This window comes from Ambystoma mexicanum, chromosome 3q (assembly GCF_040938575.1).
Source record: "Ambystoma mexicanum isolate Mex_15411 chromosome 3q, UKY_AmexF1_1, whole genome shotgun sequence".
Lineage (NCBI taxonomy): Eukaryota > Metazoa > Chordata > Amphibia > Caudata > Ambystomatidae > Ambystoma > Ambystoma mexicanum.
In genome coordinates this window covers 175,105,203-175,117,429 of record NC_090926.1, presented here as the reverse complement: position 1 = coordinate 175,117,429, position 12,227 = coordinate 175,105,203, and the positions used below count along the sequence as shown (strand labels likewise).

At 44.8% G+C, this 12,227-nt stretch overlaps 1 protein-coding gene across 1 annotated transcript in view; it reads right to left on the bottom strand.

Annotated features, from left to right (window-relative positions):
* LOC138582284 (thiol S-methyltransferase TMT1A-like) overlaps nucleotides 1–7,646 on the bottom strand; it is a 184,703-nt gene extending 177,057 nt beyond the window's left edge. The window contains exon 1 of the mRNA XM_069653424.1: nucleotides 7,113–7,646. Coding sequence (XP_069509525.1) covers nucleotides 7,113–7,613 — 501 coding nt within the window. The 5' untranslated portion in view covers nucleotides 7,614–7,646. The remainder of the gene's footprint in view (nucleotides 1–7,112) is intronic.
* Nucleotides 7,647–12,227: the final 4,581 nt, after the last annotated feature.

Genomic DNA, 12,227 nt, shown 5'->3' with positions numbered 1-12,227 from the left:
TACCCTGCTGAAATCGCATGTGAAACTTCCCGTGAACCCCTGTAATACACGTACCCTGTTCCAATCGCGTGTGAAACTTCACGCGAACCCCAGTTATACACGTTCCCCACTCACACAGGCCCTTTTGCGTGTGAAACTTCACGCGAATCCCAGTAATACACGTTCTCCGCTTGGCGTTTGCTGTTTGGCAGCCCTGTAAACTGGTCCAGGGTTAGCGCAGCCCTTTGCGCTGGATTGGGGATTTTGATGGCTTTTCCTTGCGCTAGGGGCGTTCTTGGGGATGTAACCGGCGCTGCTGCAGGGTCGCTGCGCCACTCTGCGCCACGGCTGGTTTTGGAGGCTAAAATCCCTGAATACGCTGTGCGCGGAAATCGATTTTAGCACACGCGGCTGGCGCAGACATTCGCACGCGCACACTGTGCGCCAGCCGCGTGCTCCACTTTTGTGCAAAATTCTATTAATTACCCTGTGAATCTTTTGTGGTCTTGCCGGAGAAATCGTTTTTGAGTTATGTATATTCCACGAATTTTGTAATTGTATGATTCGTTGTTCTATAGAATACAATTCAGATCCCGGGCTTCCATTTGTTTGGGGTTGCAATTGTGGTCGTAATTCTTCAGAATTTGACGTTGCAGTATGAAGTTGAGATTGACTAGCTTAAGCATCAATTTCCTCAATGAGATCATCGAGAGGTTGATGCACGGCCACGCTTTGTGGTTTTTGTACTAGCAATCGAGATTGTGTTAAAGCTTTGTTCAAATTTGCATATTTTTTTGTCATAGCAGCTCTAATCGCATTTAGACCTTTCTTTGGTTTAGTTAGATTTTTCAGAAAGGAATTGCTTGCTGCCTGTTCAATTGATTTCATAGGTTTCATATGTTTTTTTTTTTTTTCGGTTGCATTATCGGTGGAAAAGAAAAAAAAATGTGGTAAGAGGTTTACAAAATTTGGAGATGTCTTGAACAAGTTTTGGTTTCTGTAATTTTGCTTTTTTTTAACTGCTTGTTCAGTACCATTTCCAGAGTTTCTGGTCGAGATTAAGTCAATTAAAACTGGTTTAATCGCAGATGGAACCGAAAATGCCATTTGTTGTGGAACAGTTTTTTGAACAGATTCCGTTAGGGTTGGTGTTTCTGCAGAAGGTAATGGCGCTGATGGTAATTGTAACTTTAATTGAGTGAGTATCTCCGAAATACAAGTTTGAATTAGGAGATTCTGTGCCGAGGCATTTAAAAAGGGACGTTCTGGCACTGATACAAGCTGTGGTTTATTCACTGCTAGAGATTTCAGTGAGTCTGAAGTCAATGTTTGTTGGTGTAGTGCGTTTTCAATTAGGGTATTTTTCATAATTAATCTTGCATCGAGTGTTTCATACAGTTTCAGTAAAGTTGATATAGCTAAGTTCAGTGCTGATAAAGTAGTTTGTAATAAAGTAGAAGGTACAGGTACAGATACAGCTGGGACAGTAAGAGGTTAAGGAGTTGAATTTTGCTGATCCCGAGCTGTAGAGTTTGAAGGACAAAATGAGCCAGGCTTTATTACAGATGAATTATGTGATAAACTCGAGAACATTACAGGCCACTGTGATAAGTTAAGTTGAGGGATTTCCTGATTTCTAAAACTTCTTTTCTGGTGGTTACTCTGCGTGGTTGCTTGAAAGGAAGCACCCGCTTGCAATGAAATGTTTTCAAAATGGACGTCCTCCTCTAGAGCGTCAAAGCATTTAGCTTTGATTGGAGTATCAATGTTTATTAGATTTTTTATCTGCGCAGTTGGCATATCAATGTTGAAGCAAGCACTTGCCGGCGGTAAACAATTTATAACTCGTGAATTAATATTTAACATGATTACCGCCATTGTGTTGGCACATTCACGCTGGGTAAGTCCCATAACCGGCACACCGGCCATGGTCGTATCACTAACAGATGGATTCATTGATGGAGTTAAGTCGGGTAAACGGGACCCTGTATTCGTAGAACGAATGTCAGTGGGACATGTTTTGTCTGTTACAGGTGAATAAAACAGACGAATATCTGCCGTAGTAAGCTCAGATTGAAGACGCTTGCATACAGTTGAAATTTTATGTGAGGACAACGAATGATTCGATTTTGCAGGCGTACTCTTCAGACGCTGGATTAATTTTAGCGTATGCCATTTAGCATGTCTGACTTTAACGTGTATGGTTCCATGGTGCAGGTTTATCGATTATAAAGCAAACTGAAACTCAGTGCAGGAACAATGGTTTGAAGCAGTAAGTAAGTTCAGCATACTGTTGAGGGTTATTAACAATAGGTAACAAAAATGTTCACACGCTAAATGTTCAAACTAGGAATCACTTACTAAGTTTCCTGCCAAGCCCCCTTTACAGCCCTAAGAGCCACAATAGCTCTTATCCAAAATGTGCAGGCTTCCTGGTAATATTTGCTGCTAGGTAAAGAGGTGGGGCTTAGGCAAACAGAATGAGATGTGCAATTTTTTCACCTAATAACAGAGAGGAAAGCGCAATAATGAATACTTAGAAGTAATTCACTGCAAGTCCATTCACAAAATGCATCGTTCATCTGCCAGCATACCAGTAGCAATGTCCATAAAGTGAAGAGCACAAGCAGAGCAGTCCAGCCACAACAGCTCTCATCCAAAAAGCTCTTTCCCGAAATGTGCTCGTGTGACATGCGCAGGCTTCCTGGTAATATTGGCTGCTGGGTAAAGAGGTGGGGCTTAGGCAAACAGAATGAGATGTGCAATTTGTTCACCAATAACAATGTCCATAAAGTGAAGAGCACACGGAGAGCAGTCCAGCCACAACAGTTCTTATCCAAAAAGCTCTTTCCCGAAATGAGTGCACACAAAATGCACAGGCTACCTGGTAATATTGGCTGTCTTACCTCCTGCGCAAAAATCGGGCTTCCTCTCATCCAGCTCGCACCAGCAGCGACCTGGAAGTATCACCCAGCTCAGGTATTGGAATACTTCCTGACACAAACTAAGCCAATGACAGCAACGTCACTTCTTGCACAAAAGTATCACCCACGAACAGCACTATGCGTGTTTCCATCTCTGCCAACCTCACTACACTGTGTATTGGGAAAAACTAGTACCTCCCCATCCTGTGAACCACACCCTGAACACCTGATTGGATAATCCCCACAGTTCCATTTCCATGCCCATCATGTTCAGAAGGGCAGGATGTGGCACATGGGCTTTCCCAGCTACAGCGAGGGCCATGCCCCGTAAAGCACTGACAGTCATTCTTCCCTTTCCACTGTTCTTTTTGCAGAACTCCCTCATTGGAAACTGTGAAATATTCACACACGCATGCACCAATCACATCCAAGACCTCTGCATTCAACACTATAATTTCCGTACAGCACTCCGTATGTACCGTTAAACACTCCGAGTACATGTCGCATGTGCTTCCAAAGCACCTCCAGTAGAAAGTTTTGGAAAAGAATCCATGATTTTAGAATCCAAAATCATCCAGATCAGCACCCATGACGACTTTGGCCATGCACCCAAGAGTCTACGCCTTGCCCACACCCAGAACAACATAATGGAGCCATGCATGCAAACATGTGGCCAGGTACCACAATCCACAAATGTAACATAACCAGCGGCACTTCTACCCAACCCTGCACCCTAACACAGCGATGTATGGAAACATTTACCAGTTAGAAGAATCCACAAACATATCACAGCCTCTGGCACCCCTACCCACCTCCATTCACAAAGTACTGCATCACTGCCAACCAAACCACAAAATCTTCACAAGATTGGGCCTTCTCCCAGCAATCTGCACAAAGGAGAGTACCCAAGCACATAGAAGATCCAGTTCAACCCTACTGTCTTCTATACTGACAGTATTCCAACACTGCACCCACTGGGCACACTGCAGGACTTTTCACTGCAGCATCTCCAGCCATACACCGAAAACTGTAGGATGTTCTAACAATCACCTCACCCATGGAGCCAACAATATACACATGTCAGATCACTTCTACCAAGTCTGAAATGTGCTCTACAACAATTCTTTAAAGGTCACCACCCTCTGTGAGATGCAGAGTGAAAATTGCATGGCTGCGGTAGGTGTGGTCTAGGCCTAGGCTCTTGGGTGCATGGCCTAAGGCATACAGCCTTTGGCCATGCACCCAAGAGTCTAGGCCTTGGCCACACCAACCACAACGTAATACAGCCATGCATGCGAACATGGGACCAAGTACCACATTCCACAAACGTACCACAGCCACCGGCACACCTACCCAACCTCCACACCATAATACAGCTATGCATGGAGACATGCAATAGTTAGCAGAATCTACAAAGGTAACACAGCCTCCGGCACCCCTACCTACTTTCATTCACATACTATGGTGTTACTGCCAACGAACCACAAAATCTTCACAACAGTGGCCCTGCTCCCAGCACTCTATGAAGTGCACAAAACCAATACTTCATAGTGCAGTACAGTAGTCAGCACTCTGCGCAATGGACACTACCCAAGCCGATAAAATATGCAATTGAACCCTATCCACTTCTATGCACACAGCATTTGAACATTGCACCCAGTTGACACACTTCAGGGGTGTTCACTCCATGAGCTCCAGTCATGAAGTAAACACTCTAGGATGTACTAACAATCAACACACCCATGGAACCAACAATGTATGCAATGTTGACAAACCACACACACAAGACAACAATGTCAAACTTACTTGCAACCAGGGCACAAAGTTATAGGTGCAAGGCCACCAGCCATGCATGTAAGGGGCTACAGGCTTACCACACGCAACACACCACAGTACACGCTATGTTAAAATATTAATGTCATGTGCAATGCACTCCCCTTCTGCAATCGACCTGCCACCAGTCACCATAGAAAGAGGTCGCTGCATGAGCTATCGTGCCATAACGAAGGCTGCATGCATTGTCCACACAAGGAATTGGCACAGTATGCACGGATACTGCAGGCACAATGCTGTCTTCTTCCATCTAATGAGATATATCAGATGAACCACTTTTCATTCCCCCACCCTTCCATCCCTTCTTCCCACCACCACATGGCGTAAAGTATGCTTGCCAAGCTCTTCCGGCGCAGCACTGTCCACGGATAGAACATGATGGCGTAACCCAAAATTGTGATGCACACCATGCTTCCCTCCAGCCAACCACTGGCCGCGTCCAATGTTCGCCGACAACACGGCATATCCCAAGCCAATTAAACTTTTGATCGCAGAGCGAACAGGGAAATGGGTCCGCGGAGCGAAGCCAGATATCACACATTTTATGAGACGTACATTTCAGTTCTTTGCAACATAAGTACTGCTATCATTTCCACTAAACATACAAAAGCACACTTTCGGGACCAAGGCGGTGCTCCTGCCGCAAATTTGGTGAAAATCTATCCAGCCGTTTGCCCTGTAGGCCTGTGCAAAGTTTTTCTCCATTTAGTCTATGGAAAAAGAAAAAAATGTGGAGTCCCCCCTATTACTTTGCCCCCCTCCATAAAACCTCACCCACCTCCCTAAAAAAATTCAGACTGGCCCATATACTTTTTTTTACAAAGTTTGATACAAATTCGTCCAAGTGGAGCGAAGTTATAAACTGGCCAAAAAGTGGTCTTCCTATGAGATGAGCAACTTAACCATAACTACACGGCCGCTACCACAGGCTGTGTGATATATATGTTGTATATAGGTTGTATGTTCAGATGTTATCAATACTGATTTAATAACCAATGCAGCTTATGTCAGTGTTACACAGGCCAGGAATGTTACTGTGCTATTCTATTCCATAATAGATAATGTGTGTTATGTGTTTTCCCACGTATACAGAGCACACAACATTGCAATCCTGCCTCACTAAATTGTATTTAAGGAACGTCACATATACATCATGAATTCTTGAAATGTGAGTGACCCTGCCTCAGTCCTACTGGCCTTTTTGATGTAATTTGCCTGTAGCAACGGGCTCTCCCTATTATTGAATAAGTTACCCCAGTGGCCCTCATTTAAGACAACTCAGCAGTATGAAACGTCATGTACCCCTAATGCATGACTGACTCTTCCCCAGCCCTATAGGCTTTTCCGAGGTCCATGCCTGTTATGAATTCCCTATTAAATTGTAATATTGTAAACCTAAATAATGCAGTGTGTCGACCTCTGAATGAAGAAACGCAGACTTAGACATGCCTCACATGTGACTGACTCTGCTGGTCTGACATGCAATCTTGCAGTTCCCCACTTACACTTTACTACTTTGATGAACTTCAAAAGGCTGAAAGGCTTTGTTTTAAAGCAGATTCAAACCTGGGACCTGCTGCTTACAAATAGATCTCGGCAGTAGGTTCATTAATTTACAAGAAATATTCCAGCAGGGTTTAATTTGCTGTCCTACTAGTACCTGGTTAACATTCACAAATGGACAGGACTCAATTTCTTCTGATAATCCACTCACCTACCCTCACCCAACCCCTCTCTTTCCCCTAACTTTTGTCTCTCTTCCTGCTGCCTTTGAAGCTATTTTGTGTATATTGTTTCCCACGAATAACCCAAACGTGCCCAAATTTCTCCTGGGGGTTATGAGTCTTAAACGAGATTCAAGCTGGATGAACAATCTGTGGCAACCCACAAACCTACTCGAATCTAGCAAGAAGATTTGTCGAAGACCACAGATCACTTTTGAGAAGGTTCGGCCAGCCAGGCTTACTCATAACACATAACTCATAACACGTTCCCTAGTACCTGTACCTTCTTTGTTATGTTCACTCTGAGTTCTGGACTATGTATGGGGTATGTGTACCTCTTTCAAATAAATAACCTGCAACTGCGAATGAAATGCCCCAACACTAGCGACATAGTGCCGACAATGTACAAATGACCTCCGTGCAAGTGTCCTAACACTGCAAAAGGCAGACAATACATCTTGCAAACACCCAGCTGTATGAATGTCCAAAAGCTCAAATGTAGATCTTACAAATAGCACTGTAAATGCCAGACATTACAACATGCAGACCCTACTACTTACAGATTCACCAGCACTGCAAATGCTAGACACGACAAATGAAAATCCTACAACACACAGATTATGGATAAAACATTTAAAAAGAATATACTCACGGGCTTGAGTATTCGCAACACTTCTTTAAGTGCCTTTTCCACGCTGTTCACCGAGCACAACACAGCTGTGGAGACCACCACGTCAACGGAGGCATCACCCACCTCAGACAAATTCTCAGCAGGTGCCAGCAAATTGGGCTCGAAGTGCAGGTGATCATTTTCAGCCTGGCTCTTTCTCAAATACTCCTGGAAATGGGGGTTTGCATCAGTACAGGTGACTTTGGCTCCTCGTGGATAAAACGGGAAATTGCTGCCTGTTCCGCACCCGATCTCCAGCACTTTTAGTTGCCCTGAGGGACCTGCGAAATCGGGCAGGCGGCTAAAGAGCTCTTTCTTACAGGAATACATCACTGTGTGATTATCTAAGGAGACCTTGGCATAGAGGTGCGGGAAGAGCCGCATAGCCAGTGGCTTCCACAGTCCCAGGAAGTCCAGAAGGTGGGCTGGTAGGGTCAGGAGCCACATAGAGAGGTGGAGGGTCAAGTCACTGTTAAACCACATCCCCAGAAACACGATTGTGGCTTTCTGTTTCTGAGCACTGAGAGTTAAGGAGCTCTATAATCGATGGGAGGTCATGTGATATGTGGTTGTTTAGCACCACCCAGTGTCCCCTCTGTGACCTTTGCTGGCTCTTAACTACATTTTGCTTTCTCTGAGCTTCTTATTTACTTTTCTCTTTGGATCCACAATAACCAAGAACTTCGTGTATCACTGCAGAGGCTGATTTTATGGAAGAGTGCAGCTGCAGTGTTGCGTTTCTTGATCAGCTCGAGTTAAAGTTTCCGAGATTTTGAGAGTACCTAGCAAGAGCCTTTGCCATGCCTACACAAAAGTCCAAACTGTTGCCATTGCCAATGCTTGTTTTCTTTTACACCCTCTGCATCATGTTCTACTGGGGTGAGTAATTGCATAGCTGACAAATGGTCTCATGTCACGCACTTATATTTTGTACGAAACCAAACTGTCCCCACGTGTGGAGCTCCCGCAAATTAGTCCCAGGTTTTCACACTATGTACTGGTTCAGGGTGCCACGGCTGGCTGAAAAACTGTGAGGGGGTCAGGGGGCATTTCAGATTGATATTTGGGGGGAACATCTGCCTGCATACATTAATAACAAAAAAGCATTGATGTGGTGTAGTTTAATTTCTTGTTAAAACAAAGGGATAGTAAATGTGTACATGTGGCTTTACATGTTAGACAGTGGAAAAAGGTAAATACATTTTTTGGGGCACAAAGCAGTTTCCATTGGTGCATTATTGTGCTCCTCGTTCAGCATGTATCTGATCACACTATCAATATATTATAAGGTATGGGAAGAATGAACATAAGAAAAGGATTTTGGGTGGAGGAGGCAGCAGGGTGGTGGTGGATTCTAGCGAAAAATGTGTCCTAGTGCACATTTCCTTGGTTGAATTACATAAGACCCACCCAGTCAAATGCATTCCTCTCCAAGCATATTCACTGCTCTACACCAATGAGCTGAAAGCAAGGTGAAACGCGTCTATGATTATTAAACACTTTTTGGGGAGGCGTGTCTTTGGCCAGCAAATGCACATTCATTCTGGCACAGCCTTCCCGTTGTGAATGCTGGTGCTTCCTTGGGGAATATGTGCATACCATTAGCCCCACTTTGTTGCTTCTTTTTGTGGCAAAATTCTAGATAATGCAGTGGAGGGAGGGCGTTAATCGTGGCAAATCTTTACGGACAGGTTTATTGGATTTTTCCAAGCAGAACAAAGAAAGGCAGATAGCCAGGGCATGGAACACCTGAACACTTAAGAAAAACGATTAAGTTTTTATCCTTGGAGTCAGAGGTCCCCACCAAAGGTGGAGGAGGAGGACGGCTTACAAATGAAAAAGAGATGGGGCCCTTACACAATGGACAGTTGTGTAGCCCTCCCCAGTAATGTGGTCTGGTCTGGTTCTTGTGCTTCTTCTTATGTTATTTTATCTTGCATTTGAATAGCGCCTCCAGCCATAATTTATGGTGTTGAAGTGCGTTTGCCACTCAGAGAGACAGATAGAACATTCGGTAGTAATAGGGAGCAGTAAAGTCGGGTAGATAGTTGGGATGAGGGCGAAGGATAGCTAAGATGCTCAGAAAGGCATGAGAAGAAAAAAGTCACAGGGTTATGTGGTCAATTGAATCAAAGTTATCATGGGACTCAACTGTATTCTATGGGGTGCAGTGCCGTAAGGAGAGATAAATATGAAAAAGGTGTTCGCTTTTCCAGGGGTTATGTCTGAATGTGCTCACTGTATGTTGCCCCCTGGGCATGTTGAAGCCATGCCCATGGATAGCAAAACCCTTCTACTTACTTCCCTAGGCTCCCAACACATTTTTGGATGGGTTGCATGTCAGAAATCCGAATGTGTTCAGTTTGCAAAAGCTCCGTGAAAAGCGTGCAAAACACTTTTCTGGTTTGCTCATTTATGTCATGGTTACCAAACTCAAGACTTGTGCTTGTGTGCAAAGTGCTTAGGGACACAGAGCCTGTTTATGGCTTGGCCATGTTCAGACATCTCCTTGTGAGCCAAGACATGCAGAAACCATGCTCAAGAAAACCCATCATGCAAAGCCCCTCTGCTTACTCCCCTAAACCAAGAACAGCAAGTTTTTTTAGACGGGTTCAGTGGCGGCCGCTATCATAGGGCGGCAGGGCGCCGCCCCTTCCACCTAGGCCCCCACCAGGTGTGACAGTGTTCCAGTATAGTAAACAGATTCAGAAGTTCTTCGGAATGCGTTTGCATTTAGCTGCAGCGCGGGGGCGCTGTGGCGAATACTGTTCTATGGACGCACCCACTGTGGCAGCCGAGCCAACGATAAGAGTCCTAACATGGGCCGACTGCCACAGCGGGGCGCGTCCCAATTTGCACTGCTTTTCCCATTGTAAAGTGCGTGGAGCTTATAGCTCCACGCACTCTACGTAACGTTTGTAAATCATTTCAACTAGAAGGCTGGCGGGGCGCTTGAGGGGTGGCCCCGCCAGTCCTAATATGTGCGCAAACAGCGCACTGAAGAAATGATAATCTCCCCCTGGCCAGCACAGATACAGTAATGTCATTGGCTGCTTGCCAGCCAATAACATTTGAGCGTGAGGGTTGGGGTGATGATGCAGGGTGCACGTACGTGTTAACGTAGAAGACGACGAGCTGAGCTGCCCAGAGACCAGCAGGCCCACTTCACGTGCGGTGTACCGCGGCCTAGTTAACCCTCACCAAGCACCAACTCCGGTAAGTTAATTATTCGCCTTACTGTTCTGTTCATGTGCATTAAATATGCTAACGTCGCGGCCCGAGCCGAAACGTTAGCATATTTAATGCTTCTCGGCAGTCGCTCTACATGTAATGTCGCACTTGTGGGTTTGCATGCTTATTGAAGATTGACTACTTTAAATAGTCAATGTTCAATAAATGCGCGTGTGTGAGAGAGTATGTGCCTGCTGCAGATATCTTAGCCCTTAAAAATCCCTGCAGTCAAGCCTCATTCTGTCTGTTATGACTTGCCAATGCTTGTGTTTTTTCCCCTCTTGGGCAATTTGTAGACCCGTTAGAAGGGAACTGTGGATTGGCAAATCCGGCATTCTACAAGCTCTACGTCAGTAATTCAGCAAAGAACGGGTTTCCTGTATTTGCTCTGCGTCATGTTAATAATGTACTGTGTTAATAAATGGCGGATCCACATTATTATAAAAAGTTTCCAGTGGACACATTTATTAGCTCACATGCACATTTTAAAATCCAGTGTCATGTAGAAAATCAAATGCCCTCCTGGCTTTCGTTTCTGGACCATGTTCAGTCCATCTCTACCCCCACCCTAGGGGCCAGTTCAAATCACCCAGAAGCACAATGCTTGTCTCACGGTGCCTTGCCAACGTGCTTGGCAGCTGGGCCACGAACTGCCACAAACTAACCTAGGTTACCCTGTAACTCACTTTCTGGAACTAACTAAGCTGCATTCGAGAGCGTTTCACAGAAAGGGGGAAACGATGCCCGTGCACAAGTTTCACGGGTTACTCATGTCGCACTTGTGGGTTTGCATTCTTATTGAAGAAAATAGTCAATCTTCAATAAACGCGAGCGTGTGTGAGATTATGTGCCTCCTGCAGGTATCTTGCCCTTCCTTTAATTAACCCTGCAGTCAAGACTCATTCTGTCGTGACTTTTTGAGCATGTGCCAGCTGCCAGATTGATTGTAATTCCATTTTGCGCATACATAGGCCATGAGTTGACATTTCTGTGCACTACTCAGAATATTTAACACACTTTCCCACCATGAATACGTGTCTTGAAGCACACACCCTACTCCCCTCTCCAGATACTCCCAGCTCAAGACTATTGTAAATAATAGCAGCGTGAGGCAATTGCGATGTGCAGATTGAGGTTCGCCAAGACATAGTGAAAGCAGGTCCAAATACCACTGCTGTTCTGCAATTCTGTAATGAAGGCTCAGTATGTGCTGTAGAAAGCATCCTGTTTTGTGCACCCGCCCAGTCCCTTGAACAGGAGCTCACTCCACTCCTCTTCTGCTATCAGACTGTCTCTTGAATCAGGATAGAGTGTGCACCCATGAAAGGGCTCCCTTGAAAAACACTATTTACATTGGCCGTGGGAGATTGCAATCACTCTGGTCCGATGGCTTTTTATAGCTTGTTTTCACCCCACCAGCACACTGCATTCATTTCTGTCATTTTTGGAAGACGATTCACAATATGCATTCCGGTGTCATAGCTTGCTTCAACCAACCTGTTCATGGGAAACATGCAAAGGCCGTTACTTTCCATACGTTTTCAAAATGAGTTATGCTAAATGAGTGGTGCTGCACCTGCTTGTTGCTATTTTATATTGCGATTAGTATGTCTGTATTGCATAGTATTGGTCTATTTCAACTTGTAGTATAGCTCCATAAGCATTCAGGCACAGTTTTTTCTTAATGGAATGGGCGGATGCTGGCCATCACTCTTCTTAGCGATTCTGCTGTGAACGCATCAGTTGTTTTGAAAATCTCATGCGTCGGTAGTGTTCTATTGGTTCCAACTCAAAGCCAGTGAGAGGATGATCGCATATGAATTCCAGTAACAGCATGACAAAATGATATTTTTCCATTATTAATGG